Source organism: Anas platyrhynchos, chromosome 1, assembly GCF_047663525.1.
Source record: "Anas platyrhynchos isolate ZD024472 breed Pekin duck chromosome 1, IASCAAS_PekinDuck_T2T, whole genome shotgun sequence".
Taxonomy (NCBI): Eukaryota; Metazoa; Chordata; class Aves; order Anseriformes; family Anatidae; genus Anas; species Anas platyrhynchos.
Window position 1 is genome coordinate 15,636,120 of NC_092587.1, and position 22,617 is coordinate 15,658,736.

A 22,617-nucleotide genomic window follows, 5' to 3' on the forward strand; every position below is an offset into this window, starting at 1 on the left:
CGTTTTGAAGGTATTTTGGTCACCTTAATTATACATTCCCAGATGATATATTTCAAAGTTTAATTTTAATTTAAAATTTACAAGTTTGCTCCAGGTTATAAAGCTTCTTATGCTTTTATTTTTAACTCCTAAAGTTGTTCCTCAGAATATATGAGGGACTTTACTGATAAGAGTGTATCTCCAAGTCTCAGATGGCTTCTTGGAAGCTAAACACTCAGATAGTTTAACCACAGTAGCAATGGTCTTGAGCATTTGTAAGATCTGTGGACGATTGTGCCAGAAGCTTTCAGTTAATTTGCACTGTATGAAGAGTTTTGGAATGTCTTCATAGTTTACATGCCCGAATCCCACTCCATTTGAGGTAGGTTTTAGATTGATACCTATATGAAATATCTATAGGGCTTTTGGCACCTAAGCTCCCAGTAGGGTCAGTGGGAGCATGGTCAATGGAGTCAATAGAATCTGAAGAAGTTTATTGCCTTGTCACTTAAGTTACTCGCAAGACTGCACTGACCAAACTTTGCCTAAAATGTAAGCATTTCTTCCTCTTTGAGAACCCCAAGGAAATCTGAGACATCTGCATGGAGCTGGCAAGTATGATGCGCAGGAATGATCTTCAAGAGCACTGCTCACTGCCATGAAGGGCAAGCAGGATGTATTTTTGGGCACTAGATGCCTGTATGTGAATTGACTGCACTCTGTCCGTTAAATATAATGGGAATTCAGTGCCTGAGTTCTCACACGGAGGCGCATGGTGTCATAATTTCAAACTGACTCCCACATCCATATGTGCCCAAATCCTGGTTGTTGTTTTTTAAATTAAAATTCATTCTTTGGGTGAATTCTCCTGCAGCCTGATCAAGATTCATTGGGAGCTTTGCAACTGGGCTTACCCTTTGCCAAACCGTGGTACAGAAGATGGAGAAAGCTATTTGTATTCTGTTTTGGGTAGTTTCTATTATCTTGTCTCCAACACTGACAGCTTGACTATGTGCATCCCAGGAATGATTACGTGGTGCTCTTGGCTTTGACACGTACAAATAAATAAAGTCTTCCTAAAGTATTTATTTCTTTCTCTTTCAGTTATTGTAATGGATGTATGTTAGATCCAGACTGTGGTCTCTGCTACAAACTGAATAAATCAAGTGTTGTCGAGTCCTCGTGCATCCCTGTTGATAAAGATTCTACAATGAAAGCAGCTTGGGGCAGGTATGTCACTTTTCAAGATTTTCTGGTCTTATGATCTACTGACTGTGTATTTTGCACTATTGAGTACACTTTCAAACACAAAATGTTACTCTTAGGATATTCTGGAAGAAATCCTTAGCTATGTAAAGGAATGGGTAATTACATTCTAACAAATATTCTAAATAAAAGCCTTTACCCTGGTGTGTGCAGCCAGCTCTGCCCCTTAGAAAGTATGGCAAAAGTGTACTAGCAATTAGTTAAATTAACTTTTCCCTAAGGTTTCCATTCATTTGAAGTGGCACGTTCCCTAGATATACATTTAAAGCCTTCTGAGTTAATTTTCTTTTAAAATGCTTTAATTAAGCTACACTTTTAATATTGGCCTAATAAGGAAACCTAATTACTCTGCTGAAGAATCTAAAATTATAAAAATCTGAAAAGTACAAATTGCCAAAAGCATGCTTTGCAGGCACAGATTTCTGTACTGGGCTTAAAGTGAGCATCGTGGTGTACATTGCACTTGGGGTGTAAAAATGTGTGAATTCACAGAAAAAAAGCTCCAACATAACTGCAAAATATATCACACCTCTTTTTCTTAGGCAGCACAATGATTCCCTGTGAAGTCACAGCAGTTTTCAGGTTTTCCAAAATACTAGCTGTTCTTAAGAAATGACTTCGTGAGATGGATTGAAGTCCCATAAGGGCTTTCTTTATCAATACTTTAAAATTGATCAGGGCTAAGATATTTTAAAGAATGGTTCAATGCCATAAATGAATCGTGTAATTATTGCTGATAAATGTGTAATTACTGCTGATAAAACCTTCTTGCCATACCTTATCTATGCCACCTGCGCATCATAAACATACTTGGGAAATATGCAAAAGTTTGTGTGGTAGTTTGGGCTTTTTTTTCGTATGTGTTTCTCAGAAGTTAATTCCAAGTATCTTAGTGGTAGTGAATCATATTGGGCAGAATTTGGAAGGTATGGAGATACCCACTAATTGTGAAATTGTTAATTTAAAATTACTCTAAAATTGCCCTCATTTTGGTTTCAATACTGTTAGGGTGTTATGCCTCGTGGCTCATTCTATACGCAGAAGAGGGTAGTTTGTGCCCTTTGTAATCCTATTTTAAAAGTACTGGGATCATTTTGTGGCAATTACTCTTTGTTAATAAGTAACTGTGAAGACTACAATAGCTCATCCCTCTTGCATATTCTGTGACTGTCTTCAGTTGTACATGATACAACATACCTTGCATATTACCTAGTACCCTGATGTGCTCAGCAGCACTTGGACTCTCACATTTGTCTGGTAACAAATGTCTTCATCAACATTCATTTCATATATGCTGTAGTTTTGAGTACTATGTCCGTACCTAGCAAAATTGTAAAAGCATGCGCTATGACATAAATGGAAGCATAAACTTGTTACGGATAGTTGATTGATAGAGTCAAACTTTATTTATTAGGCAGTCTTATATAACATGTAGTAAATGTAGGCATCAGAAATCCTTTTATATTCATGATTCAGTCTCACAGCTCCTTGTTGTACAGCCTATTGGAGCAAGTTAGATAGGAAAGAAGAAATACTTCCATTTCAAATTGCAGATTTAAGTATTTACATCTTGTACAATAATTCCATAGTATAAGGACCTTGTTCAAAGTCTTTCAAGCAAAAACTCTACACTTTTAAATTTGTTATATTGGTAGTCATTAGAGTAAAATTCCTGCCTTGAGAAATAAATTCAATGAAATAACTGTATTTCTTTCTCCAAAGAGTATGTATTCATCCCCATTTCTAGTGTTTAATTCATGAATTTCTAATCTTGTCTCCACCTGGTCTGTGTAATCAGGAAGTTTTCTAGCAAGCTGGTCCTTCAAGCTGTGAAATAGCACCAGGTGGTACCTTCTGTTCCACACCCTGTGGGACAGGCATGCATTTTCCCTCCTTCTCCTCCTCGCAAACACGTGTACTTCTACATAATAGTCCACAGATCTTGACTTACAAGTGTTCACATCAAATATCCCTCACTTCTGGTTCCTCAAATGCTGACTCTGCTTCACAGCAAAATCAGTCCCACAAAGAGGATTTCTTCTCCAACCAAGAGGACTGCAGCAGAGAAAACCATGTAGTTACATTTTCATTTGTTCTGAGCAGCAGGGATCTGTGTCCTTCTGCCAGCACAGGGAGAACAAGTGCCTAAGGCAAACCAACTGCACTGGTGAAGAAGTTAGGACTGCGCCGATGCTAGATATTGCAACCCCTTCGTTTCAGAGTTATGTTGTCACAAGCTAGATTTACAGCAGCGGGTATTTAAAAATACATGGCATTTTTATGATCAGAAACTAATTTAATGGTTTAAAAGATGATTTTCTGACTTGTGAACATCTGCTACACATGCAGGGCCACATGCAGCCTCTTTGTATTTTGCCTCCTGTGTATTTTGCTGGTTTGATGCCATCCAGGGTTGGCTGAATGTGTCTTAATGCCTTCAAACCTCCAGAATTAATTCTGGCCAATTTCTTTGGCCAGAAATTTTGCTGAGGGGAGGAGGAAGACCTGGGCTATTTGTCTCGGATCTGTTGGACCTCGGTTTGCCTGGGTATTAGCAGAAGCAGCAGCTCTGGCCGCCTTCCATGCTGCGGGAGGTTCAGAGAAATGGCTTCTGCTGCACTCGTGTTAACGGTGCCATGCAGTGCGTTTCTCTGCTGCTGTGCTCGAGTCTTCTTTATTCTTTTCACGCTGGAAAGATGGGAGCTGCAGCCATGGACAGGTGCATATGGTCACATCATACGATGTGTGTACAGCCACATAACTGCACCCATCGTAACCCCAACCACACTGACATGCACTCAGGGGCTTGTCTGTTCCTGGTGTGTAACCCACCAGCCAGGTGAGAGGTGCTCAGAGGCACCAGGAGAGATCTCGTTGTATTTTTCACAGCACTCTACAGCCTCACAAGCTGACAGAGAAAGCCCTTCTGTTTGTGTGTTTATAGCTTTGCTCTTCCCAGTTGATCCCAAGGTACTTCCATAACGCTGACATAACAGGCAATGTTTTGACTGTTATCTTAAAATACAGTAATGCTTTTTTATTTGCAAGAAGTTTCCCCAGTGCCAGCCTTGTGTACTAGACACCACCTCTATTTTTTTTGTTGTTGTTGTTAATCATATTTATTCAGTTACAGTATGTTCTAAATTGAGAAGTTATGGAGAGAGGAGGGGAAAGGAAGGAAGGGAAAAGGAGGGGAAAGAGCAGAGATTTCAGCCTCCTGTGGCTGCCAACAAGGCTGTTTATGTTGCTGTGGGTTGTCATAGGAACCAAGGGAGACAATTAGACCATCCAAATGTTTTTCAAGAAGAATATAGCATTTTGGTTCTTTTGAATATAGAGAACTCCGTGGCCAGCAGTGGCCCCAGGGGAGGAAGGATGCCATGGAAATAGTGTGAGAATAAATCAGACCAAGTCCAAGCCTGGCCTTGAAGCAGCACATGGGTAGCACACAACTGGTACACTTGCAAGATCATACACGTAAGGCAAAGAGAAGAGATTTTTTTTGTTGTTGTTATTTAATCGGTTACATAAGCCTGACTCTCACACTGGGATAACACACAGAGGAGCATCTTGTCTGCCTCACCGGCACAGTCAGTGCTTCGCAGCCCATGGCATCACTGAATCAGTTAACAAACAACGGCTGACGTGCAAACCTGGCTGCCTCCAGCTCTGCCCAGGGACATATAAAGGATGGTTTCAAGACAGTAAGCGAGAATATCCTTAAATTATTCACTTTGTAATAAAAGGAGAAGAGCTGCATCTTCTCTCTCGGTGTTATTTGAGGTTCTGTGTTGGGACTTTGTTTTCTGAGGTCTGCAAAAGTTTTGTGTTTGACAGTTCTGGACAGCTGGCAGTTCTGTTCTCCTCATGAACATCGTATTATAAAATCCCCACAGAGCTGATAAAAAAAGCATTATCTTGGTGTTACAGATGGGGATGCGATGGGAAAATTGCAATACACAGCTCGAGTGGCACAGCAGAGGTCATAAGCAGAGTCAGCTCTTAGTCAGTGCTGAATGTGGAGGAGATTGCATTCAATTCTGCACTTCCACAGCATAAACCAGGATCTAGTTCTTCCCCACAACTTCAATTACTCTCCCAGTGCTCTCAGAAACCTTGAAACTTCTCCCTGTGTGTAATTGCAATAACCCTAGAGGCCAGCCAAGAGTGCTCTGGAAGAAACTTCAAATGACATTAATATTCTTACAGCTGAATGAATGACCGTGGAAGGAAAGGAGCTACTAATGGTGCCTTGACATGACATTAACCTTGACATGAGGATATTGTCAGGACCACAGTAGGCCCGCCACTGCGAGCTAAAAGGCTCTCATGAGCGACTCTGAGCAATCTCCCTCTGGGGAGAAAGATGTTGACTTTATACAGTAAACAATGATGAAGAAATAATAACATCATCTGCAGATCAGAGGCGAGCCTAGAAGCCATCCTGTCCACAAAATTAGCTGGCAGGTCTCCACAGTCCCCTGAGGAGGACGACTGGGAGCAGAAATCTATAAAGGGAGAAGAGCTGAGTGATTTGCTTTCTTCTGCCATTTTTATTAACTTCGTTAGGGGAACATCTTCCTGCCACGGGAGTTTAATGGTTGATGGAGAATCCAGCTTTTGCAAATATAAAATTCTCCTCGCCGAGGACATTGGGTATGGAGGTGAAATATGAGCACCAGGGCCTGTTGCTCACATCCATCATTTTTTGCATAGCTGTGCCTCAGAAACCTGTTCTGGGGAAAACTGGGCTTAAACTGCATGGGCAATGCAAGGGAGCTGATGTGGCAGCTAAATCCTTCAGGAGAGTTTCCACCACAGGAATGTGCCTCATGGCCTCAGCATTCGAGCCTGGACGCTGACTAGATTCCAGTGGTTTACAAGAAAAAAGAGGAGTTCATTAGCTGGGTTCTCAGACCACAGCCTGGTTTATGTCCACTGGGGGACGTGCCAGTCTGTCACAGCCTTGTAAATATTCTGGAGAGTTTTAAATCCATACTGAGCTGCCTGTTGTCTAATCCATAGCAGATGAGAGTGATAGAAGTTATTAGAATGCGTTTTTCTTTGGATCAATGATAGATTTTTTCTGGAAATATCAGGTTCCTTTAGCTGCTTAAGTGAAGAGACGTGAATAAGTTCCTTATACTCATGTTGCTAGTTGCTATCTTTTGCAGATGCTTTTGCAGTGAGACAAGTCCATTAGCAAAAGTTGCTGTGACTGCTTTACTAATACTAAAAATATGTGTGTGTCTTCGCTCAGTTAAAGACTGAGACCCTATTTTCAGGACTTGGTTGGGCGGGGAGGTACAAACCTCCCCTGTTCCCACGGGCAGGCTGGCACCAGGGAGCGCTCCAAGGATGAAGAACTCCTCTGTCCACGTGTAGACATTGCTTCTTCTGTGATGCAGGAGGGGCTGGTGAAAGATTTTATTGCTGAAGTGATTATTTGGAATCTTTCTAAAAGGGCTGGTATGGAAAAGCATTACCAAATTCACCAGCAATTAGAAGAGAAACTCGTATTTCTCTTACAAAGTCTTCAGAATGATAAAGATTATGCATAGGATTGTGGTTCTCACATTTGTAAAGTAGAAATGTGATAGAGGGAGTAAATTGCTTCAGGGAACTGGCAATATCTACAGAATATGTACATCTGTGTGTACATCAGCATTGCTCAGAAGAGCTGTCATTATAACCAGTAGTCTTAGTAAAATTTCTGTCTGGACCATGCTAAATGTTTACTAAATTGAAATATTCATCACCGCACTGGGAACCAGAACACAGAATCACCCCCCCCTCTCCCTCCAGGTATCATTTAAGAAAGAAAAACAAAATAGTTGCAGTTTCAAATAGAATTAAATTCTGATTACAGTCACCATTTGCCAGTAAGGATGGAAGTGTGGAACAGCAGGGCTTCGGCACACGGTGCTCTTTGTCCTCTTTGATTAGGAGGACATCCTTCAGGGTAATAACGTCTAATGTAAGCTAGGGAGGTGTGTGGAAACAGAAATGAAAGAAAGGTCTGAAACTGATTACAGTCTTTGTCGGCGGAAAATCTAAGAACAAGGTCTTTTCTGAGAGGGGGGCATTGGCGTAATCACCGGGGTTATGTGGGATGGAGAGGGGTGATTCCTGAGAGCTGGGGAGGCAGAGGAGGAACTTCAGAAATCTTGTGTGCTTATTTTAATGCTAATGGCCAAGGGCAAATAGGAAGAACAGGATAACGTGATGCAGAATATTGCATCCTCAGCCGCAGATGAAGCCTGTGCTCTCGGTGACACAGGAGCAGGTAGCAAAATGGATTCAATTTTAATGTTCTGATCCTCTCAGCCACTCTTCCCCCTCAAATCTTTAAGGCACTGTGTTTTTAAGGTCTTTTAAAAGGAAATTATTACATGGTGGGCCTGATAACTTTGATCAGATCTTTTTAAGCATTTAAAAATATGGTGAAATCTAAATATCTACTTAAATAATTTAAATGAGGTTGGACTATTGTTGCAACCCTAACAGAAGATGCAATCCTTTGATGATTCTTTTTAATGTTGGGGGAGCATTTTTTATAATCTCACTTTACGAAATTATAAGATTTTTGACTGCATCTAATGCCTGAACAATTAAGGTCCTTTGCATATTGCATCTGTATCTTAGGTCTGAAATAATAAGCAGAGCTACATGATAATCTAAACTGAAACTGTTTATGTTCCTTTAGGGTAATTACTTGGGAATTACTATTAATAGCTCCTACTCATTACATCTACTCAACCAATGGCAAATTCTGGATGCAGGAAAGGAAGGACAAAATCCACGCCTCGTCAGTCCTGTAGTGAAGTTCTGATTCTGGAAGCATTTAGTTTATTTGCTGAAGACAACGTTTATTTGTTGGAGACATCCAGCACAAAATAAGATTTTAAAGCAGGTCTGCTTAGTTTGAAATGCTATTTGGACATTTGTTCTCTACCTGCTTGTAGATACTGCAGGTCGCTGGTGAACCCTGCTTCCAGATCTGAGTCTATATTACTATTTAAGAGGCATTTTGAAAGAAAAACAAGGAAGAGACAGATCCTGACAGCTGTCTGGGTTAGTTGCTGTAGCTACTACTCAAATGGCAAAGCACTGAGGCTACTGGAATGGAAAAGCAAAAGTGGCCCCTGTGCTAAACCATTCCCAAATGCTGCTTTATGTCAGTAAAAAATGTGTTACAGCTATTTAAATGGAAAATATGTTTGAGTCATTGCTCTTCACTGCTTGAAATTGGTCCAAGGAAGAAGATGCTGCAGCGTCTAAAATCTAAATTCACATCCTGTTGAAGTAGAAAGCATTCTGGTTATTCCAGCCATTCTCTGGCTGAGATGGGACTAGAAGGGAAACAATCTTGTTTCCCATTTAAAAAGCTTTCAGTTGACAAAGGAGATAGGATAGGAAAGGGAAGAAAAAGCATGCCAACATCCATGAGAGAATTGCCAGTCTCATGTCAAGGTGCTTAGACTATAGGGATAATTCCTGCAGCCTCTTTCTCGCCCTCTCACAAAACGTACATTGGAGGAAAGGATCTTTTCTCGACTGTAGGAGCCTGCTGCTAATTAGTTTCTTCAGCTGCTCATCTTTGCAGGGGCAGATGGAAAGGCCCTGCCTCACCCTGCTGCCTCTCCTGGGAGCACAGCAGGGAGCTGCCCCTGGGAGACAGCTGGGAAGTTCCCCTTCTGCCTTGGAGCCAGAGCAACAGGGACTGCTTCAAGTTTTGAAGCACGTGGATTATTATAGTTATATTTTTTTTCTGAGAGAGGAATTATGCCAGTAGAGGTTTTTCTTGTGTATTCACTAATGACTCTGAAATTCAGATTTAAATAAAAATCCTCAGTGAAAATTGTCTCAACAGATTTTTTAGGTTATTACACTCTGAATTGAATTTAATAAATATAATTTTTCTTTTTTTTTATTTTTCTCTCTCTCTCTTTTTTTTTTTTTTTTTTTTTTCTTTCTTTTGGTAAAAAAGACCGTTTTAAAGGCTGATTTCTTGGGGATTTTTATTGACAAAGAACATTCACTAGGGTCAAAATCAGTTCTCCTCACAGGAGCTTATACCTTTAACAGTATGCAAAGTCATTTCACCCACCTTTATTCTATAATAAGTAATTCTTCAGCAATCACATCATTTGATATAGTAGAACTGTGATCTCTTCCGTTCTTTTCATAATATGAAAGCTTATTCAGAGGATTTTATTTGTTTTGCTTTTGGGGGAAAATAAATAAACACATTGCAATGTTAGGACTGTTGAATAATTCAGGATGCTTGATGATTTTAATTCATATAAATTATTGTATGTGCTGTCTGCATGTGTGGGTCATTTCCTTGAGAAGGTACCATCAATCCTTCCGTGGCACAAGATGAGCCAGAGTTATCGATTCATTTGATTTAAAGTTGCGACCTTACTTTAACCCGCCGTATCTGTTAGTACAGCTAGGAAATGGGCAGTCTGCTAGAGAGCAGGTCGTGCTGCTGAGCACTGGGGCACTTCTGGCTTGCAGGCTGTATGGACTATTTTTTCCCCGTGGCTTTCCACCCCTGTCACGATAGCTTTGCACAGATGGTGGTCAGAGAATCATAGAATTGCTCAGGTTGGAAAAGACCTCAAAGATCATCAAGTCCAACCTTTAACCCAGTTGATGAGAGAGAAGTCTGAGGTTTTACATGATTATTTACTCCTTAAGACCTGGGATTAGGGTGATGTATATGCCCATTTACCACACTTTCTTGGTAAAATAACCGCTGTTAAAAAGCACTTATTTATGTAAAGTTCATTTTATCTGTCAGAGGCCAAGGAAAATAGGAATTATTTTGATTTCTGCTAAGTTCTTCTACTGTCAGATACCATAATTTGAATTTAATGTAATAATGAGAGCCTCGGTATGCAACGTTTATGAACATCGTAAGCTAAAGAAAGTGTAACCTTTTATTGTTTCTGTATTTTATAAAATTCCTTGCATTTGCCATAGGTATTGTACCCACATGCACAAATCAAAGCAGAGTGACACTGTATGTTAAATGGCTGCTCTCACAAATGGGATGTAAAATAATTGCCTTGTTATAAGTGGTCTTTGGGTATTTTTTACAAAATCTCCTTGGGGCTCCATTTTCAGTTACAGAATTAATGATTTCCAGAGCATTGACCAGGACTGACAGCTGAGGAATCATTCTTCATATAGCTCCGTTGGTTAATTTAATTGAGACCCTCCCCAGTACCCCCTGTATGGAAGGGATGTGCTGCCTGCTTTTACCTTATGAAGCTGCATTTTCTCTGAGTTTTTTGGGCAAAGACATTGCCACCTACTGGCATCAGGGAAAAGCTAGTTTTAAAAAATGCTCTTCCACAATTTATTTAAGAAAAGAACACAAGGTCTTCGTTTCTTAGTCTAGATGGATTTTGATTGTACTGGCAGAAAAACTGCTGCTGGCAATAGTTAAAATGCAAGACTTGCTTCTAAATTATGGTTACAGAAATTGAACGTAACAGTTCAGTACTTCAGCTGCAGGTTGGACAAAACATTATTACCAGAACTATTAACATGTAATTTTTCCACATATATGTCAGTAATTAGAAACAAAATAAAGTGTGGAAGTGCTAAAAAAGGCATGCTAATACACGTAATACTGATCTGTGCTTTAAGCTTTTTGTCCTTACTTTTTTGTCCTTATGCCCAGGTTTAACAAAAGAGCAGATTCAGAAAAGTATTTTTACCCTTCTGCTTTTCTCTTCAGTGGAAATTTCAGAAGGATAAAAATTTTATGTGCTAGATCTGTAACTCAGTATAATTTTGCCAGCATGTCCCACCTGTGGGTTTGGGGTAGGATTTTTTATTTATTTGACAGCAAAGTCTCACCACTCTCTTCTAACTTCATATACCAAATCGCAACACAAAAGCTTATTTTTCACAATTCTTCTGCACATCTAAAATTTTGGGGTAACTAGAAGCAATATGATTTTTTCTGTCTCTTTATTGCTTGATGGAGTGTTTGGAAGCATTCAGAAAGATAAGATTATAACACTGAAATAGAACCTATTTCATTTGGAGGTGAACCTCCAGTCAATATTTCTGTCAAGTCACCTTCAGACTGAGTTACAACAACACCCTGGCTTTCTTTGTCTTTGGTCTTTTCTGACCACGCTCTTAGATTTTCTGTCGGCAACTTTAACTGAAGAGATACTTTTAAGGTGTTGACGGCATTCATCTGAACAATACTGCTGGTATTGCTGACACACTGTGAACAGCACAAGCATGAACGAAGAGTACTTGTAAGTGCAAGGAAGATGAAGAAGTGTGGGTAGGATTTGTCTTACTCAGCTTCAGATGTCTGAAATGTTGACCTTGATCTCTCTTGTGGCACCTTGACGGATGGAATAAAAATGCTGGTCCATATTGTTCTTTCTTTGCAACTGGCCTTTGCCTGTGTTTTATAGAACAGACTTTGTTCCCTCATGCTGGCAATTCTTCCACACTATTCTGTTAATATTTTAAAGGAGAAGTTTTAAGAGAATATCACAGATTAGTCATTGCTTTTGATATTTTTATTAATATTTAAGCGTAACCCTTTTGCACAGAGATTAAAAATCCTTCCCCTCTCCCTCTTCTCCTCTAAACTCAGAGCTGGGCCCTGTGCTTAGCCCGTGCCAGCATGACTTGCCAAGGCAATCTGTCCTCGTACAAAGTAGGAAAGAGGGGTCTGCTCACAGAAGCACCAGTAACCAGGAACTTGTAAGCAGAAGAACTTTACAATTCTAATTATGAAGTAAATTAAATGTAAAATTGGATGGAAAAAAAAAAAAACCCGCAAATGAGATTAAATATCATGCAGGAATTTATTTGATAGTAAACTTGCATGAAATTCTAAAATGCTGCATTTTATATCCTAATTCTCAGATCAATTTCCTTCAGTAATTAAGTATTAATGCTGCAAGGTGATAGAATTGAAGAGACTAACTGCTTTTACATATGGAAGCAGAAACCAGGAATTCCTGAGCCCTGTGACCCTGTTTCTGTCAGTAATTCCATACAGAGCCCTGTGCACGCTCCCTCAGCTCCCAAAAACCTGCAAAACCAGTGATGACTCCAAATATCCACAAGACAAAAGACGCGTGGCAGGAGCAGCAGAAGCGCCCCAGGGTAAGACAGACAGCACCGAGTTTGCACAGCAGATAAATATCCGATGTGCTGTTCTCTCACAGACACTGAGATACGTACAGGCCCTGCTTTTCTGAGCACCATTTTCCTGAAGGAGCTGGAACAGAATAAAGCCTGCCTGTCTGCAGGCACCAGTAGGTACCAAATAATAACGTGGGACAGGCCAGTGGAGAGTGCCCAAATCTGCTTGTTTTCAGGTAGAAACCACAGCATGGTGTAGGTTCGCACCAGGACCCCGCTGGGGTGTCAGACAGCCTTCTTCCAACTCAAAATTATCGCTCCCACATCATTAATGAGCAGCTCATTTCTGAGAAGTAAGGGAAGCCAGTAACAGCTGGATGAACACACGTTTGGGTGCTCCTTGCTGGAGCAGTTCTTCTAGAAGTGAGCTTTTTCTGTATAGCCCCAGGAACTCACTGGGCAAGCTGTGAAGCATCTTCAGGGGTCACAAGTCCGTGAGTCTTCCCCAACCCTCACTATGGCCAGGAGTGAATAAACAGGTCACTTGGTCTCCAGACTGCCTCCACAACACCTTTTAGCTGTTGTGGTGCACAGATAGCTTTGTGCTCCTGTTAAGACTAAAAATTGTGAGTGATTGTCCCCTTGTATGTGGCACTGGTGAGACCGCACCCTGAGTACTGCATTCAGCTTTGGGTCCCCTTGCTACAGGGAGGATGTTGAGTGTGTGCAGATGCGAGCATCAAAGCTGGTGATGGGACTTGAAAATAAGATGTATGAGGAGTGACTGAGGGAACTGGGCTTGTTTAGTCTGGAGAAGTGAAGGCTGAGGGGAGAACCTCGTTGCTCTTTGTAGAGAGCAACCACCTGAGAGGAGGTTGCAGCAAGGAGGGTGTCTCCTTCCTCAGGTGACAAGGGATAGGACATGAAGAAGCTGTCACAGGTTGTACCAGGAGAGGTTTAGATTGGACATTAAGGAAAATTTCTTCATGGAGAGGGTGGTCAAACACTGGAATGGGCTGCCCAGGGAAGTGGCGGAGCCGCCATCCCTGGAGATATTTGTGAGATGTGTGGACATGGCTATGACCATGAGAAGAGATGTTTCTTTTCAGTCCTGACTGCTCTGAGCAGGACCAGAAGGACTAGTGGGGCTGGTGGCAGTCATCAAGGTGGCAGCAGCACTGCTGCTCAGGTCCCACCAGCTGCTTCATGTGCAAATCATGGTGTAAGCCCCAACCCCATCTCACACATCACTTCTCTCGCGTCCTGTCACCATCCAGCCCTGCACAACAGTACGTGGTGCTTAAGATGCTCTACCAGAGGGGCTTGCCTCATCATACTGAGTTTTTCACTCCACCTGGTAGAGTACAATATTTTCCTTACTGATCACAACAAAAGGCTTCAAAGTATCAACCTGTATTGCTTCCACTGTATTTACCCAAACTGAGCATTTCACTTTGTCTAAACATTATTTTCTATTTGCACCCCGGTGAAGTTCTTCAAAACTTGATGATATTTGGATGAAAGAATTAGTGAAAACTACAGCATTTAGTACATGAAATTCTTCAGTATAAGACTGAGGACCAAACTAAAGATTTCTCTCTTACTGGATCTTGCTCCTTGTCAAGATCAGCTTAGACCATTTTAAATACAGCACTGGAATCTGGGAGGCTTCATAACTTGGCTATGGTATTGTGCTGGATGGAGCACATTTCTCTATGAAGTGGTTGAAGTCCTCATGCACATCATTAGTTTGGAAGCTGCAAGAAACGGTAGAATCTGTCATAATGGAGTGATAGTGATAAAAGATTTGGGTTAGTCGAGTTGTTCAATCAAAAATTCATGGAGACAGGTAAAATTGTCATGTACCAGCAGGCACAGTCTCTTGCAGATGCAGAAGCTTTAGCAGCAAGATATGCCTGTCAATAAATGGGACAAAACCAATGTTTACATGCATATATTTCAGTAAGGACTGCCAAACAGGTTAGTGCTGTGAGAACAAGTTTTGTTCTATAAATTAAAAAAGCAGGAAAAATTACTGAAGGCCTTGGTCTTTAAAGTAAACAAATGTCAATGACTGTGAATCATTAGAGTATATCCATGAAAGGGGAAAAAGGACAAAAATCTTATATTGTCCACTGTCTCAGCCATACCTGAAACAATGCACTCTTTAGTTGATTCATTTTCATACTCCTTTTTTTAGCTTTCAAATACACAGATTGATCTTTAAAGTTGCAAAAATATGTTATTTTCTCTTCTTACGAAAGCATTTAGCAGATGTGGGCTTTGCTTCTTCTATAGCGTCACCTTTCTGCAACTTTGACCTTGTGTGACATCCAGGGTCAGTGAAGCTTTGGTATTTTGGAGAAATATTTTCTGCAGCTAAATATCAGCATATCAAGCTAATAAGTGAGTCATACATCTGGGAAAAAGCTCTTCAGAATGTATATATTTTTTTAAAGAAACAAAAACATCTCTATGTGACTACAAAGAAAAAAGTATCTTTAAATAATTTACTAAGTTTTATGAAGAATTTATCCCAAAATAATTACCAGATAATACTCTTGTTTATTGATTGTATATACTGGCATTTGATTCTCCATCTTAAGAGTCATCTCTCCTTACTGTAGGTGTCACTGAATCTTACTTTTCCAAACCCTAAAAATAGTCTTCTGGGTATACATAAGAATACATTTGTGTCATGGCTTCCTAACTTGAGAATACCACATCTGATTTTTACAGCTATGATTTCAACCTGTGAATCCCTTAGCTGGGTGTTACCAAGCCTTCTGCCTGATGTTTAAGCCTTAGATTTGTATATATATATATATAGATATAGATATAGATATATATTATAGATTGGACTTCTGTACACTCAGTTTGTGTGGTAATATATTTAGATATTTGAGTTTTATATTTAAAGTATTGTTTTAAGATGTGCATTGTCTATAAGTACATATTTAAACATTTTTATAAGCCTTTTTCTGCAAGAAAGTGCAAAAAAGCCTTTAAAAAGCACAAAATGTTGATTTACGATCTTTCTGTTCATTTTTTTTCTCCTTCATTGTTGTCTCTTGACTGAGCAGCTACTTTTGTACCATCAGTTATTTGGTACCTGAAAATGTCTGATGTTTAGAAGTACAGGATATTATTGTATTTTGAAACTCTGACCTATTATGTAATGACTAAAGTCACTGAAATGAGCACAGGTAGAAATGCATGAAGGACAGTGATGTTAAGCTAAGATGCTTATACTCAAATCTAATTAAGAGTTTGCATTTTGATCAGGTTTTAATTTTAATTCTGGCCATTAAAATTCTGCAGGCATGGCTGCAGGTTGTTTAGGTGAACAGATGATGATTATTTTCCATAGTTGTTGTATGAGCCCCCACAAGTTTATGCATTATTAATGTAATATTTGAATTATTTATGATTTGTTCATGACAGAATTATGAAACCATACGATTTAATTATTGCTAGTTAACTTTAATTTATGCTGGGGGAAACTGAGTGTGTCCGATCAGGATCAGAATTAGGACGAGAAGGGGGCACTCTCTCGAACACAGGTACGTCAGATGCTTCCTGACAATTTTATTACCATCTGTTACTTCAGAAGAGTGGAAAAAAGTTCGGGAAGAAAACAAAATCAAATATATATGGTGTGGTTAAGGTAATCATGTGTCCTGTAACCAAAAATGTGTCTTCACGTATTACTGTTCCTAGTTTTTAAATGTGCCGTATCTGAGACTGGCTTATGGGTGTACCTACCAAATGCTACCAGCTGCTGCGATATCTCAGCTGGGAGAGCTTTAACATCAGATATAAGCCATTTTCCCTTGTCCTGTTTGAGTCTGTGTGTCAAGGCAAGGAGAGCAGAGCAGATGATGAGAGAAGCACGCCTGACAACGGTGCGGTAGGTACCAAGGGTCTACCTCTCTCTGTCCCCGGTAGATGTGATGGAAAATGAAGCTTGAAGCAGCTGTGGCCTGACAGCAGTGTGGGACAACTGTAGCCAGCAGCCTGGAGGAGGCCAGCAGAGCTCAGAAGACAGCACTGTGGTGTAAATGAAGTCTAAAGGAGTAGAAAGTTGAACTTTGAAAGGGTAGGAATAGGATTGCAATATTAAAGAGAACCTCCAGTCCCAAAACAAATCCAAAACTGAACATCTGTCATCAGGCATTGAGTTATTTAATCACAAAAAGCTGCTGGCTCAGACCAGCAGCTAACAAAGCACCCAAAGGGACACTGCCATACTGCTGAGCTGCTTCCTTTGGCAAAACATGCAGGACCTGTGCTGCCCACCCTCGGCTCAGAAGTAGTCACACAAATACTGAAACAGCCAGCATGGCAAACAGTTAAAAACCCTATTCGTGTGATGAATACGGGAGAGTTATTTCTCATGGGAAAAAATTGGTCCTGTTTTCAGTCATTTGGTAGTCTCAGTCTATTCACATTGAAGAATAGCTCTGACACTCTCTTTACTGGACAGCTTCAGATGCAGTTGCAAAGCAAAAAATTCTCAGTTGGGGAAAATGCAAGTGTTTGAATTAAAAGTCCTTAACAATTTAATTATTATTTTTTTGCACACATGTATTAAAAGCATGTGCTTCTGTGTCTAGGTGGTCAGAAACAGGTAAATCAGTACTGAATCTGATGCAGGTGTGCTTTCTGACAAGACCAAGAGGCATGAGGGAAAGCAGTTATATCTTAGAAATATTTTTGTGAAGTAGTTATTTCAGTAAGTCTTCTGCTTCAATAAATATTATTATTATTTTTTTTTTTTTCCTTAACAGTGTGTATGAGTTACAGTGAAAAACTCCTTATGATTGATTTTAGATTTTAGCAGTCTGTAGGGTCTCAGTCTCTTTGTAAGAAAGAAGTCAAACGACGGATCAGAAGACAACAGCCAATACGGAAAGAGGTGCTCATGGTGAATAACTGATGGTTATTTCTTTATATGTTAGCTGTCTCCACACAGATCTGTAAGAAATATTCATTTAAATGTAAAACATTATTAGAAATTCCCATCCTATAGCACACAATAAAGAAGGCTTTTCTGAATTCTTTGGCTCTGAAACGTGCAAAGTGACCAGGCTTCTCTATTATTTTTTCAGTTGATCTTTGAATATTTGCTTTCAGTCTCCCAGATGCAGAATAAGAAGTGCCAGTCATTCAGCCCAAGGAGAACATCCTTCTGTTGGCAGTGTGCTAGCCATAGTAGCTGCTCCTAAACATACTTGTCATGAAATGCATTGCATGGAGAAAGAAATTACTTTCTTTATTCAATATAAGATTTTTTAGATATTTTGGACAGTGGCAATTACTGCAGCTATTGTCCAATTAAATCGCTGTGGTTTCAGTTCTTTGTTCAAGTTCTGCTCACTGCTCTACATGCTTAACTGACAGATCCTATAAGCAGTGGGCTTCACAGTGATAAAGACAGTTTTTCTCTGATGGGCAAATTCATTTGACAGGAGCTTTCTTGCAGTAAACTGAACTGCATTTCCAAGACTTTAGACTGCATGTTAATGTTTTAAAAAATCATTTCCAGTGTTAGCAAATGGCTGCAATAAATGTCCCGAAATGCTGATGATACTTTTATGTAATGAAGGTTAAGTAATGTCTAGGTGAATACTATTAAATTCTATGAGTACATTTTTCAAGGCTGCATCTGTTTTATGCTTTTCTGTCTGTTTTTTTCAACTGCCATCATTTGTCATAAGAAATTTCACCTGCATATTTTTAGCAACATTTGGTTTAATGGGTGAGTTAGTTCTCCTTGTCAACTACAAAGTCAAAGCAGTGGATGCAAACTTGTCCAGAGAGTCACGGATCTCCAGTGTCTCTTCTCTGAAGCACAGCATCCAGTAGCTAGAGGACCTTGCGACAGTTTTGATTCAGCTATTAGTTGTTTCGAAGTTAATTTGTTGTTTGCCTTTAAGAAAGTTTGAGACTTCAGATAGCATCTTGCCATGTATGTGTATATATATACAGATAAATAAAATTAGGTGCTGTAAGGAGCAGAACTTTTTCTTCAAATCAGAATATACTGATTTATAGTGAAACTATACCCTACAGTTTCACTGGTTTTTATGGATTATGCTAATGTCACTTTTTTCCATATTGGTGGATTAGAGAAGCCAGAGGAATGAACCTGTAGCTGTGAACTCCCCTGATTCTAGAGCCAGTGAATATTAATTCCAGGCACATCTTGGATCAACCTGAGCCCAAGCTTCACCTGATGGACACTATAGAGGCAGTTTCCAAAATTCTCCTTAGTTACTTGTCTGACTAATATGAAATTATTACACAATTAAACTGTAACCATACTAAATTATCTCCTTTAAGTAATTTAAAGATAGAGGTCTGTTCAGACAACTCAAGATCTTCAGCAGAGACAGAGAAACTGTAAGAACTAACCCAAATGTCAAGGAACAGATTCTTCCACAGAACTAGTAATTGCTTATGGATAAATAATTTTAGTTTTCCTCAAACATCTTTCATAAAAACCTTTCGTAGTCCTAGAACCTGTTACTCTTAACTAGGTCTGTTTTCTGCTCTGTCCTTTCCATGACCAGATTTCTGGTGAAAAGCTGAGTCAATAAGCTTGGTATAAATTTATATTGTTCATTTTGACTGACTGGCATGATATAAAAGTCAGCACCCTACACAAGGAGGGTTTTTTTTAATCTCTTTCACAGAGATTTTTTAAAATCCCTTGAATTGGTGTTACACCAGAGACTAAGTTGATAAATTGTCAATTATCTTCATCTTGATAACCCAGACACAAAAGTCTGACATAATAACAGCCCTTAAGTAGTTTTACTCCTGTTGGAACAAAGAAATAGCAGATTAGTAAAACTGTGAATTAGATCTGAATTCTTTATGTATCATCAGACCCCGATGTTAAAATTTATCTCAGAGCAGGATGTGTAATTTTGAAATAAGCCTGCTCTAACAAGCTTTTTAGGGATATGAATGATAACACTAGTGATTTTCTTTAGAAGTAATTTATTTCCATAGTCTGATTTGATTTGAATTTTGACCTTTTAGGATTTTTAGTTCTAAATCCATTTAAGATGCTTCTGAAGGGCATAAAAGACAATGAGAAGTGAGTAACCTTCATATTAAAAATATATGAACTGTTCAGAATGAAATATTTAATTCCAACAAAAGCCATATCTTTAGAGACACAGTCCTCACTCTGCAGCAAAGTAAAAATTAATGGAATTTTGACAAGAAAATCAGCTTTCCTGTGCTGTGCTAACATGGCCTTTGCTACATAACATCTAACAGTTTCCCTAGTTTGTAGTTTTCTGTGTTGTACTTGAGAATTATTCTACTGCTAAATTGGCTCAAGTATTAGGATAATTTAGACTGATTATCAAGGAATTGGTCTTATCCTGTTTCATCCTCTTATTATTAACAATAACATCTTAGACAACCTGCAAAAACCCTTCTTTCACCTTTTTAATGTGCTGTATAAAGGTAAATTAGGAGTTGAGGTTCAAGGCTTTAGATCTTCTGAACTACAGGCTGCGTCTGAGAAAGGATGGATTCTGTGACTGTGAAACCAAGTATATAGTGCATATAATGTAGAAATCTGCTGCTGTTCTGATTTATTTCCAGTCAGTAGAATTGTTCACATCAATTGTCAGAAAGTTGGGTTTTCACTAATTAAGACAGATGAGCTTCTTAAATTGTCTGGGGAAAATACATAATGAAAGAAATTCATGGTAAAGATTTTCAATGTAATTCTGTCGTGTTTTCACTTTGGCAGTAATTTCAGAGGAAATGATGTGGTCTTTCTTCACAGTTTATACTAATTACCCAGAACATTTTATTTACACACTCCTTGCGGTGGTACCTGACTGCATAATTTCACTTGTGAGCTCTTTACATGGAGTTTTCTCTGTGCTTTTCAGCTGGTGAAGAGATCGGTAGCTTCCTGACTGCTTTCCATCATCAATGCTCCCTTAATACAGAACCAAATTCAGAATTTTATCTGATATTATACAGTCATTATTAATGTATTTGTTAGCAAAATAATAGCAGTTGTAGGACTGATAGTGCAGCAAGAATTAGCACAGTGACAGTGCCTAAGTAAATCCCTAGACATGTAGTCTTGGCGATGTACTATTTTTCTACATATCCAGAACTACAAAACTCCAGCAAATGCAGATATCTTTGCTTTTATTCCGTGTACCATCCTATTTTGCTACCAAAGGATAAGCAAAGCAGAGAAGCTTATTACTGCAAGGTTTCTGTTAAATCTAGTCTTCAGTATGCTATTTTTCCTGTTTCAGTGTCCTGAATCTGCTTTCTTGCAACTGAATTTCCTCTCAGTTGCTGTCAGACAGCAGAGAAGTCAGTGGCTTCAGCAATAGGAGGCTTCAGAGACATCTGTTTTTCCTTTATGTACTTTGTGTTCCACTTTGTCGAAAGTAGGACACATCTGGGAGAGGTAGTGGGGGAAAGAAACATCCAGACCTCCCTGCGGTTGTGTCCGTATGAATCAGCAGGTTGGTTTGCACTTGTAGAGATGGATGCAAGATAATAAACCAAGTACGTCTTTGTTTACAGCAACGTTTGAGAGAAAGCGTGAGGCTCTTCTCTGAGGAGCTGCCGATCTGGCTGGACCAACTGGAGAAACCAATTTCAGCATCAAGACATTTTAAAATGCTAATCAGCTTGTATTCATTACCAAACACCTGCAAATGAAATTAGAGTACCAGCAAAGAAGCAAATGTGCAGTTGTACAAATGTGTGACATTGAGCAATCCCGTGGTTTCGCAGTGGTGCAGATACAGAGCAGGCCGGGATGGAAGGCGGCAATGCCATCTCCAGGGGTTAAGTAATTAATCTTGCAGACATCGTTTTCTTAATGTGTAAGGAATTGCTGGCTTAAACATAGGAATAGTTCTCCAGCACAGTTCAGTCTTCTGTATCTGAGACATGGCTCAAAAGTGATTTAAGCCATCTGTGATGAGAGAAATGTAGGGCAGTATTGAAGTGTCAGGTGGACGCCAACAGGGAGTGATCCCGGCCTAGCTGTCATAACATAAAAGAGACGCCAAGCTAAGCTGTGAAAGCGCAAAGTGACATAAGAAAGAACCTGGGGCAATACAGAGAAGCACAATGAAGAAATAACAAGGCTGGCAGTTGTACTTTTGGCTGAGAGATGGTGAAAATACCAGATTGGGCAGCTGCCAGCATCTTAGGCTGCTGAGTGATCTGGTGGCCAGGTGGCAGCTGAGGCCACGGGCCTGTTGTACTCGGGCTTGAGGGACATCTTTTGAGGGGTATTTGGTTGAACTCTGTTGTCCATGTATTATTCACCCCCAAACTGAATCTGTGTGTGTTGAATGAGATAATTGCAAGGGTTTGTCTGTGGTTTTGGACATGGATTTTTTCCAGGATTTCTTGGTTTAACCTCCCTTTTAAGTGTATTTGAATTCTGGATTTCCAGCTGTCCTGAAACTGGGTTTAGGACTTCATAGTGGTGTTCTGCTTTAAATGTTGTTTTATGGGTACATTCGTGCCAACATGAGCATGATTTCTGCCCTAGAACAGGTGGTGGGTTGGCCACCAGTGCTCACTATCATGAGCTCAGCCTGGGGCCAGCTGGTTGTTGCAGAACAGAAAAGTTGGAGAGGAAATGTTTGGTTGGAACTTGCTTTTGAAAGTCAACTGCAGTGGTCGGTCCCCTGAAGCATTTCAGGGTGTCTTTGCTCCCCCATCTCACTTTTCATTGTCAGCTATCATTTATCACCCGTTGCAGGCTTCATTCCAGTTTTCGTGCAGATGAGAGGGTATATCCTTCACATCCATACTCAGCTAATCTGGAAATTGTAGTCCAGGCAGATGTTCAGCGCTCTGTGATTTCTGCTCCTCAAGTAAATAACATGGTTTGCATATGAAAGGGAGGTGTCTGCCTAAGTCTACTCTCCCAGAAGTGCACATTTTTTCAGCTGTAGCAATTGATGTGATTGCAGCTGAAGTTTCTCTAGTTACAGCAATAACTTGTCCATTTAGACAAATGCTAATTTTCAAAACTGAGATTTATAACAAAAAGATTAAGTTGCAAGTATCCCTTTAAAATATAATATATTGTTAGCAGTCAGATGAAAATACATGATTTTATATCTATTCCTAGAAATATGCAATTTCTGCATAGTCCTGGCAATGAAATCACTTTTTCTTTTAGTAGCTCAGGCACTGTTTACTTCTGTTTATTCT

At 39.7% G+C, this 22,617-nt stretch overlaps 1 protein-coding gene across 1 annotated transcript in view; it reads left to right on the forward strand.

Moving 5' to 3' along the window:
* SLC2A13 (solute carrier family 2 member 13) overlaps window positions 1–22,617 on the forward strand; it is a 157,033-nt gene that overhangs the window by 125,941 nt on the left and 8,475 nt on the right. Inside the window, exon 7 of the mRNA XM_027458948.3 lies at window positions 1,084–1,209. Within this exon, the coding sequence (XP_027314749.1) occupies window positions 1,084–1,209 (126 nt within the window). The remainder of the gene's footprint in view (window positions 1–1,083; window positions 1,210–22,617) is intronic.